Source organism: Xenopus laevis, chromosome 6L (assembly GCF_017654675.1).
Source record: "Xenopus laevis strain J_2021 chromosome 6L, Xenopus_laevis_v10.1, whole genome shotgun sequence".
NCBI classification, from domain to species: Eukaryota; Metazoa; Chordata; class Amphibia; order Anura; family Pipidae; genus Xenopus; species Xenopus laevis.
In genome coordinates this window covers 105,809,217-105,824,757 of record NC_054381.1, presented here as the reverse complement: position 1 = coordinate 105,824,757, position 15,541 = coordinate 105,809,217, and the positions used below count along the sequence as shown (strand labels likewise).

The 15,541-nt window shown below is 37.8% G+C and overlaps 1 protein-coding gene across 3 annotated transcripts in view; it reads left to right on the top strand.

Annotated features, from left to right (window-relative positions):
• znf407.L (zinc finger protein 407 L homeolog) overlaps positions 1 to 15,541 on the top strand; it is a 287,296-nt gene that overhangs the window by 202,229 nt on the left and 69,526 nt on the right. For all 3 annotated transcript variants that reach the window (XM_041566348.1, XM_041566349.1, XM_041566350.1), the window contains exon 8: positions 3,432 to 3,610. In XM_041566348.1, coding sequence (XP_041422282.1) covers positions 3,432 to 3,610 — 179 coding nt within the window. The remainder of the gene's footprint in view (positions 1 to 3,431; positions 3,611 to 15,541) is intronic.

Here is a 15,541-nt window from a genome sequence, read left to right as displayed (position 1 = left end):
AGCAAGGGGGAACTCGCAGCAGACAAGCGATGCTGGAGGCTACCAAGATTCTGACATGGGCCGAACTCCATGTTCCGGCCATCTCAGCGGTGTTTATTCCAGGAGTCCTCAATTGGGAAGCCGACTTCCTCAGCAGACAAACACTAGACCAGGGGGAATGGAGTTTGCATCCCGAGGTCTTCTCCCAAATCACCAACAAGTGGGGGGTACCAGACATCGACATTCTGGCATCCCGACACAATTTCAAAGTTCCATGTTATTGCTCCAGAACCAAAGATCCCGGAGCAGCGTTCACAGATGCGTTAGTGATTCCCTGGAACTTTCACAAGGTCTATGCTTTCCCACCGCTTCCGATTCTACCCAGAGTCATTGCCAAAATCAAACAGGAAGGGTCGACCACTATCCTCATTGCTCCGGACTGGGCCAACAGACTGTGGTACTCAGATCTGATCAGCATGTCCATTTCCAGGCCCTGGAGACTGCCCATGCGGTCCGACCTTCTCCTGCAGGGACCAGCACGTCACCCCAACCTGCCTCTGTTGCGTTTGACGGCCTGGCACTTGAAACCAAGTTGTGGTCCGAGCGGGGGTTTTCCCCGGCAGCTGTAGATATTCTGCTGCAAGCACGTAAAAAGACTACAGCCAAAGCTTACTACAAAGTTTGGAAGACGTTCATTCACTGGTGCTACAACCGTCAGCAGTCATGGGAAAGTAGCACGTCACAGATTCTTACTGACTTCCTAGCTGCAGGGTTTGCAAAGGGCTTGGCACCTAGCACTCTTAAGGCTCACATATCTGCCCTCTCGGTTCTATTCCAAGTGAAATGGGCGGATCATCCGGATATTCAGCAGTTTTTCCAAGGGGCATTGAGGGCCCGGCCTCCCTTTCGGAACCCCACACCTCCTTGGGATCTGACTTTAGTTTTATCTGCCTTATAAAAGGAGCCGTTTGAACCTCTTCACAGCTGTGACCTCAGATGGTTGACTCTTAAGGTTGCCTTTCTCATTGCGATCACTTCCGCCAAGAGGGTGTCTGAGATAGCGGCATTGTCGCATAAAGAGCCTTGGCTGGTTATTCACACGACAAGGTTGTACTTCGCACTGTTCCTGGTTTCCTCCCTAAAGTCGTCTCGGCTTTTCATATTAATCAGGACATTGTTCTTCCCTCCTTCTGCCCGAATCCACATAATGTCAAAGAAGGTCAGCTTCACAAGTTGGACGTTGTGAGGGCAATTCGGATTTACAAACAGCGAACGGCTGGTTTTCGACGATCGGATTCTCTTTTGGTTTCCTACTCACCTGCACACAAAGGCCTAGCGGTGTCCAAACGTACTATTGCTAGGTGGCTCGTAGAGACTATCAACCAAGCCTACCTGCTCAGCCACAAACCGAAGCCGTTCAGAGTGGTGGCTCACTCTACCAGAGCACAGAGCACCTCATGGGCTCTCCAGAATTCAGCTACACCAGAACAAATCTGCAAGGCTGCTACATGGGCTTCGCCCAACACTTTTATCAAGTTTTACCAGTTACACGTTTTTGCTTCTACATCGGCCGTGTTTGGCCGTAAAGTTCTACACGCTGCAGTTGCTGAGAGACATGTCTGAAATTCATTTGGCTTAAATCAGCTACACCCACCCAAATTATTGAGGGACAGCTTTGGAACGTCCCATACGTCTGCACTGACAGGAGGGCCGACTAGAGAAAAAGGGATTTATACTTACGATAAATATTTTTCTAGTAGGCCCGAACTGTCAGTGCAGTAAGTCCCACCCAGGCTGATTTTAGTATGGGTCTGTGGACTCTGTTTTCTTGTCTCTCTCTCTCTCTCTATGTTCCTACTGTTGTCTCTTGACCTTCCTTCATTCTGCTGTCTCTTCAACCACCTCACTGAGCTTTATAACAGAACTGAGGAACAGAGGTGGAGCCAGCCTATATATCCTGAGGGAGGGGCCAAGAGACCAATTCTTCTGTCCTGCCTCCAGAGGTGAACCTGGACATAACCCATACGTCTGCACTGACAGTTCGGGCCTACTAGAAAAATATTTATCGTAAGTATAAATCCCTTTATCTAGACAATCTTTGGCATAAAAATGATCAGATTTATTATTTTTCTATGCGATTTTAATAATATATCTTTTAACCAAAACAATAATACTGTACATTCTTGAGCCATAGTACCCCCTACATTTTTTATACGAACCGTTATTTACAAGTGCTAGTACGTGTTTCTGCAGAATTGTAATCTTCATGAATCTACATATTCTGCTCCACATTTCAGACAGAAAGATGGCACCTAAAGACATCAGTATATTAATCCATGTTGGGATTCCTTATTCTTCCTCCTGAGACTGCAACTGCCAGATCACTTGACCCTCACTTTAGCTATGTCTGTATGGGTTGCTAGCTCCCCATGGAGTACATCTGCCAAATCTCTCTAAACCTTTTCCCAGTCTCGATAATGATTTTCTGAAATGCTAAAATAGAGGATATACCCAATTTATAAGCAGGGATTACTTTTACTGTATTTTATATACATATTTGATAAACTATTTGCCATAGGTTATGTAGGGAGCATTATTTATCTGCGGTTTTATTTCTGTTCATATGAGTAAGAGCTGATGATGCCGGTTCTTTGATGAATCCACAGTTTGTTGCTAGAACTGACATAACCTCTGCAAAAGCCCTTGAATGCTTGAGGGTCAGTTAAGGATTGGTAAGGACCTACAATGGCTCCTAATATTTATAATTGTGGCACAGTCATACCTTTTAGTGTGAAGAGGTACAGAGTAAATTGGCCAGTGTGGATTGTAGTAGCAGCTGGCTTGGCCTCCATTACAGGGCAAGGCATAATCAAAGGTCTCCCAGTTTCTAAAAATGAGAAGTAATATTTGACCTGTAAGAAATAATTGTCAGACCATTAATTTAAACCTATAACAGGTCACTTGGTATGGCCATTTACTACTGGAATTTAATGTTAAAAGCAGGAAATCTTTTGCTATTATTAAAAGTTGTTTATAATTATACATGCATATTTTGAGGGTTACATGACTTTATAAATGTATCCAGTATAACTGTGCCCAACAGATTCTTATAGTAACCTGGAAAAACACTTCTAAAACATCATAAATGATACACCTTACAAAGTTTTCTCCAGTAACAGTTAGATTGAAGTTTAATTATACATTATTACTAGAGAAAGGTAATAGATGTGAAAGCATGGCTTTAAGATATGATAAACTGAGGATCCTCTGCTGTTGCTAGACTCCGTTGATTATACTTTGTTTTTTGTTGCACATTACCCATAAGTACATTTATTACTACTAGAAAAGTACAGTGTGTGAAGCACAAAATGTTCAGAATTTTTTTTTTTTGAAAAATTTGGAATATCATGGCAAAATAATACAAGTTATTTTATGTAAATTTTCTTTGTTAGGTCTAACTGTGCAGAAAATGTCCGCAAACATATTTTGCACACTGGTAAGCACGAAGGAGTAAAAATGTACAACTGCCCTAAATGTGATTATGCAACCAATGTCCCAGTGGAATTTCGCAACCATCTGAAGGAGCAGCATGTCGACATTGAGAACCCAGACTTGGCATACCTTCATGCTGGTAAGACTTCATAACCTTATACTAGTGTGCCCTTGTATAACAGATTTAGTCTTAATATAATTTGACTGTTTAATTATGTGTTCTTTAAAAATCCAATTCACTGTGAAATTCCATGCATCTTTTCAGTATGACCACCATACTCTCAAATTATAATCCAGAATTTATCCCTGATATGACGAGTGCCATTTACAGCCTTCTTGTGCTGGTCACACAAGTGATAGCATGCAATGCCTCCTCTATTATTAAAAATAGGGATGCACAAATCCGTGATTTGGCCAAATCTGAATCTTGCAAAAACTGTTGGAATTCAGCCTAATTCAGCGCTCAGCTGGAAAAAATCAGTGACTTCAGGGTAATTGAACTCAAGCAAATCCAAAAATTATTGATTTGTTCCATCCATAATTATGAGTACAATAAGAGTACTGTGGGAGTTTGTAATGAGTTTGTGGCCAGCATTCAGTAAGACAATGGCTGGTAAGTTAAGGTTGACTGCAGGATGACTCAGTGATACCTTTAGAGATTGTTTTCATAACTAGAACAGATTTAAAATAAATCACATTAATTCATTCGGCGTTCCATCAATCATATAGTATTTTTTACGAACATTTTGCAAACATTATCTCTCTCCTTATACCTGCTCACTATACTCTGGCTTGCCAAGTGCACTGGCAAAAACTGGAATGCTAAACGTTTATTAAAGGCTGGTGGGTGTCAAGCTGTGTGTAAGTAAAACATTGCTGCTTAGGTGCATTGCTAATGAAAATGCAGCTGCAAGAATGAAAACAAAGGATGTGAGTCAGCATACAGACAGGATAATCACTGCACAGCAGGGGTTGTTGGGAAAAAGAGATGTTTAGAGTGCTTCAAAGTCATTCTATGGCCTCTTATCTGTTAAATCTGTGACTGTATTACAAAATGTTATTCAAAATTAATAATATCATCAAAGTGTGGCATTCACTTTAAATAACTTGAAAAACTCGAAATAGTGAAATGATCTACCACTTGGTCTATACTGCTGCCTGTGTGTTGAAGGTGTTAGTAATATACACGTACTAGCACATAGTAACGGACCTCTCGCTTTAGTTTACTGTACTGGCATATCAGAACATCTATTGACACCTTCAGCCCTAACGAAGTATGCGAGAGCAGCGCGTCACTACGTGCCAGTACGTGTATATTACCAACACCTTTAGCACAAAGGCAGATCATTTCACTAATGTGCCCAAATATTACTGCTATGGCTACGTGATTCCTGATTGCACTATGCTGGCGGGCCGCATTATTATTAATTTCATGATGGAGGCTGAGGGTCGGTGTAAATTTAAAAACGGGCCGCAATTGGCCCCTGGGCCTGGCTTTGGACATGCCTGTCCTAAGCAGTCATGAGCAAATATATGCATTTTTCAGAGTAAAAATGGCAGTATATTTGTCTGTGCTTGACCTGTCTGCTGTATATAAACTAGGGATGCAGCGAATCCAGGATTCGGTTCGGGATCTGAATCCAAATTTGTGTATGCAAATTAGGGGCGGAAGGTAAATCACATAACTGTCACAAAACAAGGAAGTAAAAAATGTTTTTTCCGCTTTCTCCCTTCCAGTCCCTAATTTGCATATGTAAATTAGGATTTGGTTCGGTATTCGGCTGAATCTTTCATGAAGGATTTGGGGATTAGGCCGAATCCCAAATTGTGGATTCTGTGCATCCCTAATATAAACTTCAAAAATTTATTGTGTTTAACAAACTTGCATTATGGATATAGATTTATGCAGGCTGGTAATAATAGGCAAGTACCGATTCTCCACGTAGAAAACACAATGTAGGCATATAACATAGAAAATTGCTTTCATATTTTAGGAACCCAGCTTTGGCACTGTGCCTCAGAATAGGCCATAAATGTCATATACCTGGCATATATCAGCCAAAGTGGCAACCCTTTTTCCAAAAAAGGTAGCATCCCTACTGAGGGCCCATGCACAGAGCAGTTGCACCCAGAGCAGTATGTGGTGTTTATACAAATGGCCTGCGGGTGTCACTGTGCATACACATGACTTTCTGTACAGCTTAAAAGTGAAAGTTACTGTTGTGTAATGCCTGCATGACTCTGCTAATAAAGCACTGTTATACTCTACTCATCCTCGGCTACCCAAAATATAACACAGTAGTCTATGCAGGCTGTGTGCTACACATCATACCAGAAAAGAACACAGTGCTTTTGGCTTATGCAGGCAATGCTGTATTTAGAGAATCACATAGCTCTTGGGCTCCATTCTCTGCCTTAGGTTACGGCAATATGCAATCAGAGAATGAAGCCCAAAGAGCTATGTGTTACAAAGTGTGAGGACGGTAACATCAAGAGAGAGAGAACGAACACCAGCACCAGGGGTCTTTTTGTATCAAATAAGCAATATATTGTGTTGCATGTAAAACCGACATTTCCCAATAGGGACCGAAACGTTGGTTTTACATGCAACACAATATATTGCTTATATGATCCAAAAAGATTGCTGGTATTATCTTTCTCTACAAATACACTGTTTCTCCATGCAAAGGGGCACATATATATATATATATATATATATATATATATATATATATATATATATATATATATATATATATATATATATAGTCCCAAAGTACCTGCACTCAAGACTGGGCGATTTAAGTGGTGCTCGATCAAATGATTCGTATAGTGAAAAGAAGATCAGCACTCACTGTAGTTTGAAATGAAAAAAAGTTGCTTTTTATTTTTTTTCTTATTTTTTATTTTTCTACAGGTTTACATCTCAATCCGACGTTTCAGACCCACATGGGGCCCTTTCTCAAGGACAGTGTATAATAACATTGTGGTAGTTTAAAAAAAATAAGAGAGGAACCCTAACCAAAAACTTGTATAATTGGCACTTCAGTATGGACTTATGATGTCATTTATTCACTGATGGGGATGGGTATTTAAACTACCACAATGTTATTACACACTATCCTTGAGAAAGGGCCCCATGTGGGTCCGAAACGTCAGATTGAGATGTAAACCTGTTGAAAAATAAAAAGCAACTTTTTTCACTTCAAAATACAGTGAGTGCTGATCCTCTTTTCACTATATACATATATACATATATATATATACTGTGTAGCAATGGGGGCAGTCATTCAAATTAGAAAAGGCTCAGGTTACACAGCTATAGCAGATGAGCTCTGTAGAACATAATGGTGTTATCTGTTATCCACTATTTAACCTGTGCCATATAGTTTTTTTAAATTTCCGCCATTGCTACACAGCAGCTTGCAAATATGAACTATAGTAGTGTTTCTGAAGCAAACAGTTCAGTTTTACCTGTGCAGGGCAACAGTACATTATAAAAAAAAAACAGGATGCTTTGTGCCCATTTTTTGTACTTTTTTCTGGCCTTTTAAACTCACCATTTTACTCGTGTGTGGAAAGTTTTTAGGAACACGTCTCTGATTCATTCAAATATGTATCAAAACAGCACTCAGAAAACTTCATAGCTCAATGAAATTCATGTCTTGCAGGAATCTCTTAACATGTTAGTATAGGTCATCCCTTCAACTAGGTTAATACATTTTCATAGCTCACTTAGATACATTCTGAATCGAATTACAAAGGGAATAATGGATGAAGCCATAGAAATGTGAAAAATTCTTAATTACAAATTTATCAGATTCTAAAAATAGAGGTATTAAAGTGTCAGTAGTTAAATTTGTTGCGCACTTCTTAGCAGTAAACCGGTTACCACCATCCTATTTGCATTTTAGGGTTTGCAGAACTTCATGAAATTCAATTGATTGATATGCAAGTAAGAGGAATATATTTTTTACCCTATCTTGTGCACTGAAAGGTTAATCACATCTACAGCGCCTTTGTGCGGAAAGGGTTATGCTGGCAAGCTGTAATATTGTGATATCATCAAAGTGGGGCCAAAAGGAGATTCTATCTTAGTAGATATAGCAATATTAATAAACCCAGTCCTGAAAGTTCACATTGTTAAGATGAACAAAATGTGATTTTAATCTGACTTGACAGCAGCATATATCATAATATTAAAGTAAAAAAATTGATTGTTTAAAGTTATCTTTTTTATGATTTTATCGACTTCCTACTTATTGAATTGAAAGTTTAGAAACTGCAATGTTATGCTAAACGTGACTTGAACACTCAGAGACCCTTTGGTTTCTGTACTCTTTAAAAGTACTCCAATTTATATCTAAGTATCTAAATACAAGTTTTTTGTTTGTTTTATATTTGGATAATCTGTCTCTCTGTAACTAAATCCATTAAATGGTTTTAGATGGAAGGGACAGTAACACCAAAAAGGAAAAAAAAAAAAGATGTAAAATATGATTATGGATATTCTATCTCTAGCCAGCAGCTGCAAATATCTTAATTCTTGGCAGCAAAAAGTCTTATTTTGTGAGCAATGAAAGACAATAAGGTCAATAGAATACTCAGTGGACAACAAAAAGCCTAATACACTGGGGGTGCTGATTCATTAGGCACATCCTTAAATTATATCTCTTTTTCCAAGAGACATCATAGAAACCAAGTTGACACTCTTTCTCTAGGGACTCTTGAACCTCAGACTTCTAGACTTATCCATGTACAATATAGTAACTTTTCTGAATTGTTCTGTACATGTATTGGGATCTATTATCCGAAAACCCGTTATCTAAAAGGACATCTTCCATAGACTCCAGACTAAGAAAGGATTTCCTTTTTCTCTGTAGTAATAAAACAGTACCTTGTACTTGATTCCAGCTAAGCTATAATCAGTCTTTTTGGAAGCAAAACAACCCTATTTGGTTTAATTAATGTTGAAATTATTTTTTAGCAGACAAAATATGGATAATCAAATTATGGAAAGATCCCTTATCTGGAAAAACACAAGTATTCTGGATAATAGGTCCCATACCTGTAGTGTGCATTTGCAAATCTGAAGGAGTGCAAGGGTTCCTTGGAAAAAAGATAAGATTTTGGCACAACACCTTTGGGAGAACCCCTTATCGCTATAGTTCAGGGGGGGCAATGCCTAACTAATTGGCATCCCCACTGTAATTCCCCACTGCATTCTTTGTCCTGTTAACATTTCTTTGCCAACATATTGCAGCTGGTGATAAATAGCAAATACCTATCTGTGGCGCCTGTCATTTAGATGAATGGAAACGTATATGCTGTAGTTGTGCTAAAAAATGTTGCCCTTGCTTTGTAACTAAGATGTATTGTTAGTTGTATAAAGACCAACCTAACACTTTATAAGCATGCAGATAATCAGCCCTTAGAGGTCTTTAAACTTCACTAACCACTTCCTTAACCCTACCTTTCTGTGCTAAGTTTTCTAGACACCCCCTGACATTCAGATAAGAATCCAGTGAGTGGAATGCTCTATTTTTAATGTCTACATTTTTCATTTGTATTCTGTGGAACAATTTAAGGTGGGTCCTAAATAAGCACAACGTTTCACAGGGCTACAGAGAGTAAGTAAGGATACTGCAGCTTTACTGCCACAAGGGTGCTGTATCTGCCTGGTTGTACAGCAGTCCTGTGGCAATGTCATATATAAATGTAAAAGGGTTAACTTCCCAGTCAGATATAAAATTTGTAAAAGGGTGAACTTCCCAGGCAATTTTGGCCAGGGCATTAATTCTATGAGCTGGTATATTTTCTCTGTGATTTACTTATTTTCCTCAAGGTAATTGGTTTTAGTTGCACACTCCAAAAGGATACGGGACAGTAAACAGTAACCTCTACTCCATGTGGCCAACTGCAATGCTGAACCCTTGAATCTGATCACAGGATTTATGTCTTGTGTTCCCAATATCTGGACATGTGGAAAATATGTATGTCATTTTTCCCTACTAGAAACCTGTGAACTGGCACTTTAAAGAAATGCGCTCAATAAGGGAAACATAAGTAATCTCTTGTGTAACCTTTCCTTTTGGGATTCAGTTCTTTGCGTATTCATTTCATCACCTGTTTTATTGTATGTCACTGTTTAAGGCTTCACTGCAACCTTCATCAATACTAAGGGGCAGATTACTGGTAAAGAGTGATAATCTTTGCACATTGTTTCCAAACTATTAATGGCCCCTTTTACTTGCATTACATTCATTATAATGCATGCTTATTGTTTGGGGAGTTATCAGTTTGATGCAGTGTTAGAGATCTAAAACCTGATAGCGCAGAATTGTATTTGACTTCTGACATATTTTGATGAATTAACATGTTGATCTGCCTTGATAAAAGTACATGTTTTTTTAGTTTCCCTGGCATGCAGGAAAGTGTTAATAACTATTGTAAATTTCAGACTTCTGTGAGTCCTTTAGGATTCCCCAGATTTGAGCAGAGCTGTGTCAGGAGAATTTTCCTTCATCAGTAAATTAAGCCTTTGCTCTGTAGCCAATGAACAAGAACATCATGAAAGAAATAAAATGGCTGTATATGGGTGGGAACTTGTTGGGTGCGTAGCTTACATTGAACTGTAAACATCAATGTTTGGTCCTATATATATGCATATTTTTTATTTGTTTGTTATAGGACCTTTTTGCAAATTTTATTCTGAATTGTGTTTGTTAGAAAAATAGTTATATTGTGTTGCGCTAGACAAGCTATGAGAAAATCTACAGGTTATTCCTATTGGCAGCTTAACTAACCCACAGTTATATCAGACAGTGTGGCTCAATTATAAACACTGGGCAAATTTGCCTGGGCAGTAACCAATCAGTGACTGGCTTTTTACAGGCAGCTGCAGGTTGAACAATGAAAGCAAACATTTGATTGGTTGCCAAAGGTTAATGCCCAGGTGCAGATTTGCTCAGTGTTTATAAATGAGACCCAGTGTCTGCAGAGGTGGTTGCCAACCCCCAAGATGAGTTTGTTTGGGAAATGTAATACAACAGGGGGTCTATGGTAAGTGATAAGGAAAGTTACAGCCAGACAGCTTGAGAATAATAGAGGTTTCAGCATGACTGAAATGGAAAGCAGGCAAGCCAGCAAAATATGACAAAAATGGAAATAATTATACAGTCAGATTCTTGATATTTCCAGTGGACAGATGCAAAGGGAAAAAGTTCAGTTTTGTCTTGGATTGTAATTGCGCACAACCCTTCTCACAATACTGTGTAAATATTATGTTATAATTGTGGGAGTGTTTGTAAGCATTGACCATTATCTTCATCCTTGACCATTATCTTCATCCTTCTCTGCAAATTCCCACAGTAACGTGTTGTCATAAAGATGCAGCTGTTTACCCAGAATGAAATCTCTACTTTAACTACTGGATAATGCAATTCAATGTGGGTTCAGGTGTAAAATGGTTTTAATTGCACAGCATTTGCTAAAATATAAAAATGCAAAAACAAAATAATTTTTTACAATATAATAAATAATATGCAGATGACACTTTGGTTTTTTTTTTATTAAAATCCGAAAATATTTGAGTATTTTCTGAAAACGACTCAGACCAAATCCGCACTGGTTTTTTCCCCCCTTATTTATCAATACAATTTTTCCTGAAAATTTCCTGTGCGGGAAAAAATTGTGAAAAAATCGAATTGTACAATTTTTTTGGATTTAGTGCCCGATAACTCCAAATTTTTCTGATTTTTGCCAGAAAACCACAAACTCTTGGGTTATTGCACGAAACGAAGCACAGGTCAGGATATCTTAGGTACTCTATTACCTTCTACATGAACTCGGCTGCTATGAGTTGGAGTACTTTTTCTATTAAGACTTTTAATACCCTCTGGGTTTAATAAATTCTGAAAAATGTAAGGGTTTTTTCCCACTAAAAATTCGGATTTTATAGTAAAAAAAAAAAAACTTGAATTTTTACGTTTTTGGCTTTCAGACTTTAATAAATAACCCACTTTGACTTAAAATGAGAAAAGGAGTCAAGGGTTTCCCAGGAGATAACCAATGTTATTTTGACATCCCTTACTTTTAGAAGTTAATTATTTAAAAGTAAATTGTTTCAAATAGATGCTTGAATGCTTAATATTCTTGTGCAAATATTATAACTGAGGCAAATGTTGGCGTTTCACTTATATCTAAGAAGCGACTATAATACCATAGATAGATAACACAGCTGAAAGTTATGTAGTGTTCAGGTATGTGCAAGACAATGGACTTGAGTACTGGGCAGAGTAATGACAATACATTAGTGGACAATCAAATGATCCCATACTAAAAGCTGCTGTTTGAACCGTGTATCACTTTTCATGTGCTTCTGGGTTTAGAGTGATTCAAAGCATAACTCTTATTGACTGGGTAGATGATTAGTCCTTAGTACTTACTTTGCATTAGCCCATGCTTTTTCAAGTATGATGAGTCCTGCAATCATTTGCTTCATTTTCTTAAATAATAGTAAATCAATCAAATATTAGGTATTAAAATTTACATAAAGTTATCTTCGTTTCTTTCAATGGGCATTGATCATCCTTTGTGCCAAAAAAACTGTCCAGTTTAAAAAGATCTATTGCAGAGATTAGGAAGTTCTAGTGTTCTATTTGCATGAATGCAATAAAGTATTAAAATGTATTCGCCCTTTTATCTTAGCTCAAGTAATTGCTCAGAGATAATATGACTTTGGTCAAATGTAAATCAAGTAATGCTTTGTGTATAGCACAATGATCAAATAATATTTGGAAGAAGATTTTGTTTAGGGGATATAAAAATGAGTGAGTTTTGCTCTTCAGATGATTAGCATGAATTCAGAGGCAATACGTTAACTTATTTCATTCCTGCTCTATAGCATTGCAGCAAGGATCTGGCCTTGTGCCAGCACCGTACATTCAGTCTACGCAGAATTCTTTCTTAATATGATCAGTCTTTATTTATGTAAAACATAATTCTGGGTCTTTGTGAGCAATGTGCATTTAGTATAAGCGCAGTTCTGTACTCATGTTATTAAAATGCATAGAGCGGCCATCATATTCTGGGCTTCAGTTGAAATATGCTTTTAATTGAACAGAATTATGGCCATATATTATCAATGTGAATCTAGTTAGAGCACTGTATTGGCTGGCACAATGGCTCAGTGCACAATGAAATGTGAATAACAAGTTATTTCTCTGGTCATGAATCTGAAGCCTTGTACAGTGTGTCTTTCCCTGAATGGCGACTGAGGAACTGCAGAAAGATACACTTTATGATTGTGCTTAGCATATTATCTTCTTAAAGGCATTTGCATGAAATACCATTATTAACTTGTCTCGTTTTCAGGAAACTCTTTGCATGGCTTCTGTCTCTTTTATGGTGTAGTGGAATATGGTAAAGTAGATATTCCCAGGACTGTATGTGAGCTACTCAGTTACTCTTATGCCACGTGAATAAAAAGTCCAGAAAATGTCTGTAAAGAAAGCAATGCCATCAGTAAATATCAGATAATAGATGTTTATTTTGCATATATTAGGGGAGTTATTTATTAATATGTGAATGCCCAAAACTCAAAGATTTTGTATTTTTTACTATAAAATCTGAATTTTTAGTGGAAAACAAACCTCAAATTTTTGTTATTTAATATACCATGAGGATGGAAAAAGTCCAAATCCCCAAACCCAGCATACCGAGGTTGTGTATAAATCAATGGGAGAAGTCCCGAAGAGATCCGGATCTGCGCTGGGTTTTGTGCAAAAATCCGAAGATTTCATGGTTGTCGGGCAGAAATCCCGAGTTCATTTAGGAAAAAACTATTTGTACGATTCGAATTTCCGTATGATTTTCACAATTTATTTGAGTTTTTTTCCAGCACTGGAATTTTTCAGGAAAATGTATTGATAAATGAGGGAAAATAACCAGTACGGATTTGGTCAGAGTACAGTGTACATTTAAAAAAAAAAAGAAAAGTTAGATCATTCGGATTTTGATAAATACCCCCTAGATATCACTTTTTCTTTTATGATGCAGAGACATAAACTAATATACACTGAGTTTTACCCAAACACTTCTTACAATTCACAAATATCAATGAGCTTCTTTTTTTTTTAATCTATGCCTGTGCATAGAGTGAAGAGTAGAAAATATGAAGAGTAATACAGGTATAGGATCCTTTATCCGGAAACCCGATATCCAGAAAGCTCCAAATTACGGAATGGCTGTCTCCCATAGACTCCATTTTATCCAAATAATCCAAATTTTTAAAAATGATTTCCTTTTTCTCTGTAATAATAAAGCAGTAGCTTGTACTTGATCCAAACTTAGATATAATTAATATTTATTGGAAGCAAACCCAGCCTATTGGGTTTATTTAATGTTTAAATGAATTTCTAGTAGACTTAAGGCATTAAGACCCAAATTACGGAAAGATCCGTTATCCGGAAAACCCCAGGTCCCGAGCATTCTGGATAACAGGTCCCATACCTGTACTGGAAGTAAAGGCAGTAACATGAGTAAAGCAACAGAAGTTGCCATGATCGAATCTTACTATAAGTCATGGTAAATCCACAGTAAATTCACTAATCCTGAGTGAAAAAAATCAGTAATAATTAAGCTAATTCATGTAGATTCTCCTGGTGCTCACAGAAGGTGGATAACAGTATATTATTGTATATTATTGAATATCACATTTTCTTGTGATGTTGATATTTGCTTGCCCAGGTATGCAAGGCTAACTGAACAAGTGAAATTATTCACTGGCTAGGAAATGCTTGATAAAATTTTAAGACTGTTAGTTACACTCTACACATATTATTTTTTATCACTGTCAATAGGGGAAATAAAGGGAGGAATTGAGGGTCATCACCAGTTTTTGTGCCCACACTGCACTTTGCCATCCACTACTAGTAAGGTGCTAAGTAAAATACTATCTTCTCACATGTGCTTACTGTGAAGGATTGGCCCTTCATTGAGTAGGATATGATTGGCACTTTTTGCTTTTGTAATTGTAATTCCCTACCTGTCAGTGCCGGATGACTGGGATTAAGTTGCTCCTCATACTCATAGAGGTCCATGCAACAGTGTTAAAGCAGCAATGATGAGTTCTTAAGGGACAGTTTATGTGAACATTTGTGCAAAGAGACTGAGCTGCACTGAACAATGTCATGTGACAGCGCTCCCTTTCTCATGCAGCTGTTGGGGTCTGTATCTCTTGTATAGCAGTCTGGGGTCTTCCTAAGAGTGACTGCCTAATTGCAAAGTCTGCTTACACAGCTGTAATTAGCAGATGGCATGGGATGGTATATCCATTGCTGAAATGCTCAGCAATGTTTGCAGGAGACATAAGAAAGTTTTTAATGTTCTTTGTCTGTCTTTTTGTATAATATGATGTTCTATTAACTCATTCCCATAGACAAATACAAGAGGTCCTCTGCACTCAACCAATTATCAATATATTTAAGACAGAGACATTTTGTGCATACTGCTACTGAAAAATGCCTTACCCTTTAAACAAAACAGGGATTGTTTGTCCATATATTGCAATATATTTAAGATGGCCAACTACGTCAAAGTCATCCCATATCTGGCCAGTCCTATGCTCAATTTTCATCTGATTCATTAAGAATTCTATTGCTTCATTATAAATTTTACAAAGGGACTACGTTTTACCTGCAACTTACTTGCTGCTTTCAAAGTAAAACTCCCAAACTTGGCTGCCCTTTTATTAGACTCCAGTGGGATCACCTGACTATAGTTGGGAAGAGTGGGAGCTACAACATAGAGCTGGTCACTGCTCCTGTATAACTATAACAAACAAGGAAAAGTTGTGCTCACTACTAATTTTTAAAACTATTAGGCTGGGGGTGCAATGAGGCTGTGACCACAAAATACATATAGACAAATACAAGAGTCCTCTGCACTCAACCTCATTCCCATCCCTTTACATCTACTGTGCACATTAAGACCCCCCTACAACCAGCAAGTATTATGATGTTCATGTGCTGTGCTGGACATGTTTCCAACATATCTTGGGTCTTTTCCG